This window comes from Myodes glareolus, chromosome 2 (genome assembly GCF_982192425.1).
Source record: "Myodes glareolus chromosome 2, mMyoGla1.1, whole genome shotgun sequence".
In the NCBI taxonomy this organism is placed as follows: domain Eukaryota; kingdom Metazoa; phylum Chordata; class Mammalia; order Rodentia; family Cricetidae; genus Myodes; species Myodes glareolus.
The window spans coordinates 19,133,922-19,148,147 of record NC_142027.1 but is presented as its reverse complement, the minus strand read 5'-3'; the positions used below and the strand labels follow the sequence as shown (position 1 = coordinate 19,148,147).

Below are 14,226 nucleotides of genomic sequence, written 5' to 3'. Positions count from 1 at the left end.
ATGAAGAGAAACATGTTAATTTAAGTTAAAAAGAGATATCCACAAATGAACCTAAGCTAAGATGAGCATTCATAACTAATAATAATTCTCTATGTCATGATTTGGGAGCTAGTTAGTGGCTGAAAGAAAAAGTCTGCTACCATTTGCACCTTCAAATTCATTTAACTTGGGATATCATGCTAAGCAAAAGAACATTAAACATTGTCCTCTTCTATGAACAGACATAAAAACATTTTGGACCAAATCCCTGCTTGTAATCCGAGATTAGTAATCTGTAGATCATGTGGCCACTTTGAATACAGGTCCAGCTAAGACTTTCTGACAGGTACAGGGCTCTCACAGGGACACAATGAGTCCAACAAAGTTATGTGATTTAACATCCAGTTAGTCAGTTTTAAATTTCTCTGACATCTTAACCATTTCTCCTATAGTGTTTGGTCAATCTTTTATAAATTATTTTCTTTTTCTCATACTTAATCTTGGGATTAAACACAGATGTCTCTGACTGTGGTATAAAGTTTTCCAGACAATGAATTTGAGTACTAGAAAACAGGAAGGCTGTTTTCTTCACAAAACATAAAAGTTGTTCAAATTAATGAAAATTGTAAAATGTTCAGCCTGGTGGAATATTGTTTTCTGGTAAGAACATAATATCAGAATTTAATAGATCTGAAATGTTATATCCTTAGGGAACTCACATGCCATTATTATATGAGCTAATCAAGTCATGAGTAAGTGGTTCTATAGCTTTCATTTGCAGGATCAGATTTACTCTTGTATGTACTGCTGTCATGTACTAGTAGAAAGGTAATAACATTATGACACACAGGTTGTAATATCTTTTCTCACTTGTTTGCTCTCAAGTATCTCATTTCTATAAAAGGTATTTGCACTCTAGACACAATGGCATAACAAGGATTTTATGATTTAGAGTGGGTAAGAAGATATTAGAATAATCTCACATGAGGGTGACATTTCTCATTTGTTGTTCTTTAACATTTGCAATTCAAAATATATTTTGTTTGTGAAGCAAGGGAGTGTGAGCCATTCTTTATTCTGGCCTTTGTTGTGGTAGTATTTGATCTACTGTGGCAAGTGTCATATTTTATGACAATATAAAGAAAGACTGTTAGTAAACTATGTATGGAATGCAATTTCAGGATATCACCAGGAAAAGAAACAAAGTAAGAACATGTAGGATTTCAGATTTCTCACATTGATCAATAAGGCTTATGCTGACCTTGTTTTGATGAGAAATCTCCCATATGTGTTTGAGGTAGAGAACTTCATATTCATCAAGAGAATTATCAAGTTGGATAGTTCAAGCACTCTCTTATAATTTAATTTATCACTGCATAGTAAGTGCACTGATAAAACTTTTACAAGATGTCGTGTGCTGGCTTCATCAAGAGAGTTAATAACTTACATGGCTAAGTGGTGCTAGTTGAAATAAATTTGGATTGAGTGTGGAACTTGGGCTAGCGGCCTCCTCAAGATATTTTAGTTTTAATTAAATGTTACACTCAAATTAAATGATGAGTGACCTGCTTCTTGTCTCCTAAAGGACTTAGAACATAAACTTTAGAAGCCGAGACTATTCGTAACACATTCAGCCCACTAATTGATGTTAAGGCATAGGTTCTTTTTACTTTAATTTAAAATGATGTACTTGGAAATAGGGTCTATAAGGTAGATTATGGCCAGATTTTTACGTATGTCCTATATAAGGTGATTTGTAACTTATCAATACACATTGTGTAGTATAACTTTCGATGGGGACTATTGTACCTTTGGCTTGTCACAGTCCAGCACAACTTGATTACATTTCAGTGTACACATGGATGCATGGAGATTCAGTTAATTTAAAATGGAATCTAAGACTGTGCAAAACAGAGATGCTTCTGGCTAATGTCAATGGGTTTAGTCTTGAATCACTTTTTGAGAAAGAATGGCTAAATTTTCTTGTCATTGCTAACAGGTTATCTTAGGTTTATCAGCTGATATACCATATTTTCTGAAATCAAAACAAATCAAATATGCACATAACATTAAAAAATTATGCCCACCAACAATACCTCCCCAAAACTCCAGGCATTTCTGGTTAACATGTAAGTGATTGTTACAGTCTATATGGTAAGAAATCACAGTAAGGGGTAGAGATATTCAATGGTGCTTCTTTGGAGCACTGGAAAGAACAGTAAGTTGGGTTTGACATACTGACTCAACTGTTGGCAATCTCTCCCTTTGAAATGTTTTAGGAGAGGAATTTAAAATATATTTAGATTATCTCTTACTTATATAACAGAATGACGGGGACAGAAAGATTTGAAGAGTCAGATTACCAGAAAGACTGTTGTGAAAGAATCTCTCATAGAAGTAACTTCGTAAATAAAACAGAAGAATGCCATTGTCAGTAGACATATTAAGGTGGAAGGGGAGAATTTTTATGGGGTACAAACCTAAGATGAAGGGCTACAAACAACTAATGACTTCTAGTGGAAGGAGAATTAACTTCTAAGTGAACGTTTCTGTGCCAGAAAAGGTTATCATGCAGTTGAATTGCTGTCCAAAGGTGTCCGATGAAAAACACAAAAACTATTGTGATGGCTATTGGTTTCTCTCCACAAACTGATGGGAAGATCCTATTCCTAAAGAGACGTTAACGTATCTCACGGAAACAGTTGAGCTAGTACCTAACTAGAGCCTTTGCCTCTGCTCACAGTCATGCTAATTAAATGAGAAAGATAACCACTACCCAGCTACAAAACATGTGGTCTACAAAGATGACCTACAAAGATAACAGGTTTTTGATGCATTGGTGCAATTTGATGCACTGGCACAAATGATGCATTTGTGCACATGGTGGCACAAATGTTGTGGGAACAACCAACCACTTTCTCCATGAAATAAAGAACCATTCCATGAGAGGGAATCCATGCATGATACTTCTCAGGTTAGATGGGTCATGGGCCTAAGAAAACACAAAATATTATATTAATAATATTAAAATTATTATTTTGCTAAAAGAACAAGGCAATAAAATGACTCTTAATTACATTCTGATATAACCATAGATCAGTGTATGACTCAGCTGTAATCTGAGAAGTTTCCTCTTGCAATAGATGGAAACTTAATTCAGCAACCCACAATTGTACAACATAAAGGACTTTGGAACACTCAATCCTAAATATATTCTTCCCATTCTCAAGGCTCAGGAAACCCTGCCAAAGGAGGTGGAAATATTTTACAATTCAACGATATTGAATGACGCTAAGGAATCTGTCTTTCAAACACAGTAGGACTGATGTACATATGAACTTACAGACAGTAAGACATTAAGACACTGTGCATATGCCTGCACAGGCTCAAGCAGAAGTGGGAAGTCCCAACACTTAGAGATGGAAGAGAACAAGAAAAAAAAAACTGTCTCCAATTGAAAACTGCTTGCAAAGGAAAATTTTCTCTAATGGAGTCTTTCTTGGTATAAAAAATAGGCTTAAGAGTAGGTTCTGAATCAGCAAAAATAGCCATTGCAAAATAAACTCAATGGTGGTTTTAAATTTTCTTTCTCATATTGCTATGTTTGAGCATATTTTATTTGACATCCTTTTTATCTTTATTATGGTTTCTGACTTTATGTTTTTACAAGGTATGTATATGTGGGTTTCTTGTACTGCTTTTATTTTAATTGTCCCACCATCTTTTCATTTTTGCTTGTTTTCTAAGGGAGAAAGAAGACATTAAATGGATGGAGAGTTTCAAGGCTTCTAAGGGGAGATAGAAGAGGGGATTAAAATACATTATATGAATTTTAAAAATATAATTAAATTGATTTTTGCTTAATTTTATTTTGGATAGGAAAAAAATCTTGAAAATCCCAAAGAGAGACATACATGGATTTAATCTACATGGGAAGTAGAAGAAGCCAATATCTCTTGAGCAAATTGGGAGCATGGCAACCATGGGAGAGAGTTGAAGGGGAGGAAAGAAGAATGAGGGAGAGCAGAGAAAAATGTATAACCCAATAAAATCAATAAAAAAATAAAAAATCTTTAAAGTCCCATTTTATAGGTAGTTATATTTTTAATTTTACTGTAATTATGAATTTAAAATTGTCTTATATTTATTTTTATTAATTATAGGTATTTGTAAGAAATATATAAGCATTTAGTTACATACAACTTAGACTCACCTAGGTTCTGAACACTGCTGCTTGTTGAATTTGCATCCTTAATATGTATTTTGTAAAAGAGAAATTTAACCTAATGACTTTGATAAATACACCTATCATCTTAAATTTATCATTTGTATTTTAATATTATTTCTGTTTTTAAGTTGATCTATAGTAATTCCAAAAATATAGTAATTTACTGTAAATTTTTTAGAAGTTGTCATCCTAATACACCATTTTATGGCTTAATATTTTTTCTGTTGTATTTAACTATTAAGTCACATTTGGAAAGGAAATACCTATCAATGTGTGCGACTTTAAATTTCATAGATGAATGAAATATTTTATGATAGAATAAATACAATTTTATATAAATGTCATCTTTAAGATTTCTTCAAATTCTTATTGACCCCAAAATGCCATTTTAATAAATTTTAAGAGGTTAAGAATACTTAAGATTATAAAGTTATGCATTTATGAGTACTTTTATTTTGCTCCCACACACTCTCAGAGAAGCACCAAGAAGCACACGTATACTTACACTTTAAATATCACACTACAAATGACAAATGTGCTGCTGTGCACAAGACACTAAAAGTGAAATAAATGAAGTAGAAAGAGGATTCCTAAGAGACTGAATGTTGTGCCATGTTCACTTAGACGTAGGATGTCACACATGAACTCAATTATGAGCACATATGACACTTATTTTAAAGAACAATATTTTTTGTCTTTATCTTTGGAGGACATCCTTGAAGGATCTGGGAAAGTGGCTTGCTTTTTTGTATTCCATTCTCTTTAAACCTCCAAATTTATAAGATGGTATAAGAAAAGTTGTTAAGAAAAGTTGTTATTTCCTATTCTGGACATGGAAACACTGTCTTCTAATGTCAGTTTCCTAGATGAAGGGCATTTGACACATTCATATATGTGAGATCTAGGAACCTCACAAGTGAAGCATATCTGAGATTTTCTCTTTGATCTCTGAGACTAATCGGAAGTTTGGCTTGTTGGGAAGCTCTTTCCCGTGGTGTCTACAAGTAGAATCACAATCTTTTGGTTCCCAGTCTCCCGGTTTTTCTATTTGTTACTGTCTCACTGCAGATCTTGATTTTTGAGCACTAAGATAAAACTGTGCACATGTGACTCACTGAGTTCTCAGGTCTCATGTGTCACTTTTACACTTTCAACACATCAAAACTTTGTCTCATAAAACTTTTATTTGGGTGGTGAGGGATCCAAGTTGCTGAATTTCTTTAAAGTCCTAGTTAGCCTGCTGCAAATAAAGAGAGGACATCCCTCTTTTCCTTGAGTAACAAAATTAGCCTCATCATACATAATAATTAGGTACCTTTATTTAAATTTGATTCATTGTATTGATGCTTGTTATTTTCATGCCACACCCCTGAGCCCCTTTTGGATTATTATAATATCAAACAATGGGTGTTAATATGGAAGGACCTGCACATTGGGCAGATGGCCATTAGGGCTTCAAACCAATAGCTTGTCAGCATGATTTTGTCTTTGACAACATGCTTTGTTTTTATACCAGGGCATAGCACATACTCAGGACTAAGTATGGGTTTTCATTCTAACACCATAAGCTAAAGTTAAGGTCTAAAATTTACTGGAAAGTCAGGACGGTTTATTAAAGAAGCTTTCCTGGTTCTCCGCACATGGCTGTGATTCAGATAAACATGTGAACTCAAATTAGTCTCCAGGGTCCTGGCACATGCCTGAGTGATAATGCTGGCAGATCAGAAGTGGAAAGGTGACAGGGCATTCTACTACTTATATGGTCATTAAGGCTGTATTTCCCTATTGATAACCTGGGTAGATAGGAGAACATGGAGATGTGCCAGGGCTTTGTTGAGAAAAACAACATAAGTTAAGCTTACATAAGCTAAGTTCCATATTCTATTGTTCTCTGCTAGTTGGAGTGTTGACACGATCATTATCCAAGATATCCCAGAATTTTGTGCTTTCTTCTGCGGCAGCTGTTTATTTATATCTATATCAGGTCGTCATGAAGACCTGATATAATAGGCTTTTCAGATTACTTCTCTTAATATTTACATGAAAAGTCTGGATGTAGTATCACACCCCACAGAGCTTGTCTAGAGACGGCTTTTCCTTTGCACCCTCAGGATAAAACTAATTCCAGTATTTGGTCATGCAACGTATCTGGGAATAAAAACAACTGGTATGTTCTTCTGATAATTGGATGGGGTCGGGGGAGTACAAGTTCTACATTACTGGACTTCTCATCCAATCTATGTCCGCAAGGAGATCTGATCATTTACATATCACTTTGCCGTCATTGTCACCCAGGAATCTGAGACTAAGAGTGGCTTCAGGAGAGTCAGAAGCACTGGTTTGAAAAGTAAACTCTTCAGTGTTTTCTTTCTCTGGCCAGAGATTGAAGTCAGTCCCTTGTGTTATTTTCTTTGAGCACTTTTGTAACTGTTACCATCATTCTATGCTTAGGTATTCCACAATAGCTTGCCCACCATTTCAAAGTGGGCTGTGGACTATGAAAAGGAGAGGCAAAGGCAACAAGAAAGAGTGTTCTGCTGTCAGGGTAGGTCTTTTGTGGGAGAGAAAGGGAAGTCTGAAATCATTTAATCTTTCATTGTGTTAAAGTTCAGAGATTATAGAAAAAAACCAATTGTACTTCCTGACTGGCAGATCACCAATTGTTACCTGCATGAATCAGAAAGCACCTGCGGATTTATCTAGATTCTTGTTTCCCGGAACAAAAAGCCGGAGCAGGAGCGTATAGTGAGAGAAATAGAGACAGTTTATTAAGAGAAAGAGAATCACTCCAGGAAGAAAAGTGGGCTAGACAGCTGGAAAAGGTCTGCACTCAGAAGTTCAGAGCCCTGTGGGGGTTGGCCGCTCTGAAGTCATTTGCATGACACCACTTTCTCTCACATTTGCATCTCATGCATTCTTTTCCTTAGGTGCCTGCCACAACCTGAGCAGCTGTGGGTGTCAGAGTGACTTGGAACAGGGGGGGATATAGGCAAAAAGGCAGCACTTTGGGTTCGCCTCGAGAATGAATTATTTATACTTTTGCCTTTGCTTTTTATTCATTGTTTATCTAGTTGCTAGAAATAGCACTGCACGCAGACCTTGATCAAACAGTGTGTTTGAGATCCTTATCTGAGTTCATCTTTTGAAACGCTGTCAATCCCTGTGGACTTGCTCTGCCCTGGAAGACATTCCGCCTAGGCTTGATCTCTTGCTTACACTTTTCCACATTCAAGAAGCCGCATCTGGGACAGGGGTGACAACTCCTAAATAAAGATCTGTAGACCATCTGGACCCCAATATAGGTGGACTCTGACACTTGCAGGCATCCCCGCTAGGGATAGATTTCTAATCCTTATGCTAAGTGGCTTTTTCATCTTAGTCTTGACTCTCTCCCTGTCCTTCTGTCCGTCTTCAGACTAAACCAAACAATTCAAACTCAGCACCAAAAGACTAACGTGTTACCTATATTTTAAGTTTCTAAAGGAACCATGGCCTTTCAAATCCTCAGGCTCAAGAGGAGTGTTCAGCACATAAGCCTATAAAGATTATTCCTCATACAAGTTACATTATATTATGGATGATATGTGATATTTAATACATGCTCAAATTATTTAATACTGACTTTGTATTAAACATATCTTCCTTAACAACATTCATTTATTTAGAATGGAAAAACATGAAGTTCACTGTTCTAGCTTGTTGAAATGTTTTGATATTACATATTTAATATTAAATATAAAATATTTAATTTTTAAAAAGATTTCACAGCAGTTATGTTTGCAACTCAGTCTAAAATACGAAATATCAGATCTTCATTTCTCTTCTTTGTTGTGTCAGCTATTATTTATTGTTTCCTACAATGCCATTTTTTCTTTTAAGATCAGTCCATGATTGTATACTGAATAGAACCTCATCAATAAGAATATTGGAGGCTTAGGCTGTACTGTGTGTCTTCCAGGGGCATCAGTGCCAACCACTTGACTGTTTGTCCTTCATGCCGTCCTATTTTTGCAATCATCTTCTTTGGATTTTTCCTAAGAACACATGTTCATTATTAAAACCATGAGTCTCAGTATGACAGAATTGATATGGAGTAAGTCCTATGCTCAGAGGAGGCAAGCCTCCTTGATACCTCCATTAATTAGAGCATCGATTATTCCTATTTTCTTCAGAACCAGGAGTGGATCTTGCTCCAGTTCCATACTATGGATCTGAAGCACTATTATACCCAAGACTCACATGGGCAAGTATTATTATTATATTCACTAGAAGAGAGCTGTTAGTTACTATGACCTACTAATTCCCAGCTCAGGCTCATACAAAAACTTGAATATTTTCTTTATTTACTCCTTGTTTCATTCTTGAATGATTTCTTATCTCTTTCTGAGAAAAAAAAAGATTAATTGAGGGAGAATTGAGTAATGATTTACTTTATAGTTTTTCCCATCATTAGAAACAGGTCTGTCAAGATCTATCAGAGCAACATGTTATTTATTCTCTCAAATTGTAGAATTTCCACTATTTTAACTTCAAACTTGACAATTGTTTAAGATACTGAACATTCAATAATGTCTGTACAATAGTCCTGTTCCTACACTAGACTTACTTGTCGATGTTTCTGTTCATTCACCATTCCTAGCAAAGGTTCCATCATCTATGTTTTCCTCCGTTAGTAAAGATTTTATTAGTCAAGGAAAGATTATTTACATATTTTGTTATAATGATGATATAACATATGCTTTTATCAAAAGTCAGACTGTTGAAAGGAACGTTCCTTTACATGTTATAAAGTATGGTTAAACAGATAAGGAACCTTACCATTGTTAAGGGAAAGGAAATGATGAATTTGATCATTTCTTGCCTAACAGAATTTATATACCTAACAGAATGTTAATTGATATATATAGACAGACAGACAGATAGATAGATAGATAGATAGATAGATAGATAGATAGATACTACTTTTAGATTGATATGAAATGCATGTTGTTGTAACATATAAGATTGCTAGAATAGATGTATAAAACGTACATCTGTCAACGGTGAATAATTTAAAAAAATTGGAAAATTGGTGTATGTGTGCCTCTTGTGATTTATATATCAGTAATTAGAATTTGCACCCAACTCCTCAATTAACTGTCACTCAAATATTTTTTTCAGCTCTTCTTCAAGTGACAATTTCACTTAGCAAAGTAGAGCTTAGTGTGGGTGAATCTAAATTCTTCACATGTACAGGTATGTATTCAGATATTTTACACTGTGCTTTTAGTTCTTATGGAGTACATTGGATAATTTAAATAGTTAACACTGATGTTAAAAAATAATATCTGAACATTTATTATATGATAATGCTGCAATCAATTATATGATAACATAATGAAATTTATTTTTATTTATTTATCAAAGTAGCTAATTTGTTTATAATATTAAATTATAAAATAAAATCTGTACATAAAAACTTCGTGTATTTAAATATTATTTCCATCTAAATACCAAATTAGGCCTAATTTTAACTAAAGTTGAATATGTTATATTAAGTACAACCTGCATAATTCTAACACCTAAAAAAGTTAAATGACAAAATTATATTTATATATATTTGAAACGTAAATTCTAATGAAGAATAGTTATTTAGTCAAGAAAAATTTTTGAAAATATTTCTGACAATCAATGTATTACATGACCTTTCTGCAGAATATTATAAGAACCTCATTCCATTTTTATAACATGATAAGTGCTATTTCTATATATTCTAATTATAATATGATTAAATGGTTAATAATTTCAAATAAAGGTGACATAATAACACATTTCAGTAGGCAAGAGACATTAGGATTTTTTTTTATATAGCAATTGACCTTATTTTCACCAGTTGAACATGGTTTAAATTGTCTCAAAATATTGTAATATCAAAGGTCTAATTTTGTTTTACAAAATAATTACATATTTGTAAGCAATTCTTTATTTGTGCCAACACTTCTGCTGTCTCTTGACTTTAGCAATGAGAATTGAGCATATGAAATTATGTTAGCATTTGTTTCTTTTAAAAAATATGTCTCAGTTTGGCTTGTATCTGTCTAAAGCAGTTTTAATATTTTGTGCAAAAATATCATATATTATGACTGTGAGGCTTCAATTCTCACAGCTTAAATTTTAGCAATATATTTCAGATGAAATGTTTGAAGCTTGCCTCCATGGAACAGACGGAGTCCTTAATGTTGATTAAACAAAGATGAACATTTGTCTTAACATTTGTGTTTGCTTTCAGTTTTGTACAATTTTTGGATTTCCACTCTTTTATTGACATTCTTTTCTAAATTGCTGAAATTGTTACATAATAGTAAATGTCACTGTGAAAACAAACACGCCAAATCGATTTTCAAACATTTGTTTTTCTCTCTGCAGCCATTGGTGAGCCTGAGAGTATAGATTGGTATAATCCCCAAGGAGAGAAGATCATTTCCACACAGAGGGTGATGGTCCAGAAGGAAGGCGTCAGGTCACGACTAACCATTTATAATGCAAACATAGAAGATGCAGGGATTTATCGCTGCCAAGCGACGGATGACAAAGGACAGACACAAGAAGCTACAGTAGTTCTGGAAATTTACCGTAAGTTGTGCATTTGTGTTGTAGTTTATTAAAACAGCAGTTTAATTACAAAAGATTAAAAAACAAGAAGATATGCTTAAAAATAAAAACTGGAACTCAATAATAAATTTCAGGGGGATTGAAGTTCATACATTTTTAAATAGAATACAAAAATATTTTGCTCTTTATAATTTTGATTTTATTATTATAAAATTATAACATATTAAAACAAACCAGGCATTTCATGAAATGTCTTCATCTCTGGCCTTTTCTACCCCTGACACATTAAAATTTTCTGGAAAAGATATTAAAATGTTATTCTATTTTGTCTGGTTCTAAAATAAAAAAAAATAAGTCAGTAAGATATAGGCATAATTTTGATAACATTTCTCATTATTTTTGAATGATGTACAAAATTCTTAATGGTTTAAATATTAAATGATAAATGAAAAATTTGATGCCACAACAATTCATGTGTTTTTGTGGAAAACTCTTGGTTGAGCATAAATATCTGTGCTCATTTACTAAGCCAAGACTCTTCTGATAGAATCTAGTCGGTGTTCTTCTAAGACTTGAACTATAAATAATAGAGATATATAGATGATGTCATATACACATGTAATGGAATTTCCTGGATGATAAATTAGAGGTAGATAGAGAATTCAAAGAGTTAAAGTAGACGGTTAATTTTCAGAACAAACTTCATAGTCAAGAATTCTTAAAAGAAAAAAGCAAAGCTGTGTTCCTGGAGCACACTGACAAGGTGTGGTGGGCACAAGATCACTGTTTATAAAGTTTTTAAATATCTAAATTCTCACTATAGAGATGACAATATGTTAAGTCCAGTAAGTGATACATATTTAACAAGTGGATTTATTTTCTTGCTACAGAGAAACTCACCTTCAGAGAAGTGGTATCCCCTCAAGAGTTCAAGCAAGGGGAGGACGCTGAAGTGGTCTGCAGGGTTAGCAGCTCACCTGCCCCTGCTGTCAGCTGGTTGTATCACAATGAGGAAGTCACCACCATTCCCGACAGTTAGTATTTTGGTAACTCCTTAAGTTATATGTTCTTAAAATACTTCAAGTTTTTCAAATACGAAAGTTCTGTATTGTAGCATAGGAAGCAAAGAGTCAGGAATGATACTGTGTACCAATATGTGTGCCAGTATTCTTGGCACCTAAAAGGCTGACGTGGGGGAGATTTGATCCCAACTTCAACCTGGGACATATAGCAAGAATCTGATTTTGACAAACAACTAAGTAGACAACAAAAAGGATGGTATATTTTCTTTTTCTGAGTTTCAAACAATTATTCGGAGATTTAAGACTTATCTTGAGGTTTATTGTATTCTCATCTTTGAGCCAAATACTATATCACCCCCCCCCTTTTTTTGAGACAGAGTTTCTCTGTAGCTTTGGAGCCTGTCCTGGAACTAGCTCTTGTAGACTAGGCTGGCCTCGAACTCACAAAGTTCTGACTATTCCCTTCCAAGTGCTGGCTCCTTGTTTCTTTTAATAAGAAAGCAAAAGAAAGACATGTTACCAGTCATGATGATAAGTGCCTGTAATCCCAACACTTGTTGAATAAACATAGAAGAGTCAGGAGTTGAAGGTCGTCCCAGCTTCATAAGACTCCCAAAACCAACCTGGAATACCTGGGTACAGATAAGCACAAAATAAAACAAAACAAAAGCCCCCAAAACAAGCACACAATGAAAACAAAAAACAAAACAAGCAACAACAAAAACACCCAATCAAACAAATAAAAAACAGAAAAAACAAAATCAGAAAATAGCTATGCTCATATGTAGTTTATGGCAGATTTGGCAGCAGTATTATCAATTGATTTATTACAGAAAGACAAAAAATTTACTATGAGTACTATTTTAAAAAATGTGTGCTTGACTTCCATTCCTACCAGATACTACTACACTGTTAAAAAATAAAAAAATAAAAAAACAAATAAAGTAGTTAACAGTAAAACACCCAGAATCTATTTGTTATAATTCTAATACCATGAGAATACTATATACAAGCAGGATATAATATCAGTATGAAATAACTTTGTGTTCTATGAATGTTCTCTTAAAAAAAGTGACATATTTTAAGTATTATAGAAAGACATGTATGGATAATTGACAGAAAAGAATTTTTGTTCAAATTGGCATCATGATTTTGATTCAGATTTAGGTAAAATTCCAGAATATGACATTTGTAATTGAAAGCATAATTTGCTAACATTATGTTACTTTGCTATTGTGAATAGGAACATTTTCAATTTGTTATATATTTCATTGTACCTGCATTACATAGCAGTACAAATAATTGAATCTTTTAAAGTATTTTTCATGTTAGATGATTCCATTATGTGCTTTGAAGAGATGAAATTTCCACAGCATAAAAGAAAGTAGCATATCTCTTTTAAAGTATGACTAGAGAGTGTGTCATAATTATGCTTAATAGTTGGTATTTTTATTTTAAGATAATTTTTCATGCAGCACATATTTAGTAGTTGTCAGTTAATGATAACTTCATTTTATATTCTAATTTAATAAAATAAAACATTTAATTTCTTTTTATTTTGTTATGTGAAATTCCTACAAGCTTTATACAAACTGCATGAGTAATTTATACAAAATTTTCTCAGCATTGTTCCCCTCAATCTGAAAGGACAGAGGTTTTTATTATAATAATTGAATGGCAATGTCTACACATTTAAAGATTATCAAACATTGGAGGTTGCATTTACATACATGATATAATAAACATTAATCACAAGGAGATTTAAATATTGCTAATGCTTTTGACATGTGACTTGGAACAAAACCTTTAAAAAAAGATAGTTTAAGAAATGCAGCAAGGATGGGAATGGACCCTGCAGTAGCACATCTGACACGGCTTCCAAGCATCCTGCAATGGGATATGAAAATCTGGAAGCTCCATTGGATTCAATGCAACCTTTTCAAACAGTTTCTGTAACTTGTAAATAACCTATCAGGTATTCATAAATGTTTGCTATATAAATGAATGATGTTGCTAAATGTGTGGTTCTCAGTCATGATATTTTTTATTCATGCTTTATATTTTATTCTGTTTTTAATGATGAGGAGGAGTCTTACCAAAGTTATATGTATTCAGCTTATGCCTAGAAAAAATATTTACAAACCAGATATCAGTAGATTTAAATTTTCATATTCCTGAGTTGTATAACATATGATGAAAATAAAATAATTAATGATAATTGTGTAGCTCAGTCTTTTCTAACAGGAATGTTAAAGGCAGATTCTAAACATTTAATACTCAAACAATTCGCCTATTTAGATAGATCTCTAGGAATATTTTTGTGATGCATCTAACGTGTTGTATTTAACAGTTAGTCTAACAAAATTGGATTTATAACTGAAAAGCTCTGTAAAGATATTAAATTAA

At 33.4% G+C, this 14,226-nt stretch overlaps 1 protein-coding gene across 2 annotated transcripts in view; it reads left to right on the top strand.

Moving 5' to 3' along the window:
- Ncam2 (neural cell adhesion molecule 2) overlaps window positions 1-14,226 on the top strand; it is a 409,212-nt gene that overhangs the window by 205,529 nt on the left and 189,457 nt on the right. For both annotated transcript variants that reach the window (XM_048422798.3, XM_085685717.2), the window contains exons 2-4: window positions 9,368-9,442; window positions 10,613-10,819; window positions 11,689-11,832. In XM_048422798.3, the coding sequence (XP_048278755.2) occupies window positions 9,368-9,442; window positions 10,613-10,819; window positions 11,689-11,832 (426 nt within the window). The remainder of the gene's footprint in view (window positions 1-9,367; window positions 9,443-10,612; window positions 10,820-11,688; window positions 11,833-14,226) is intronic.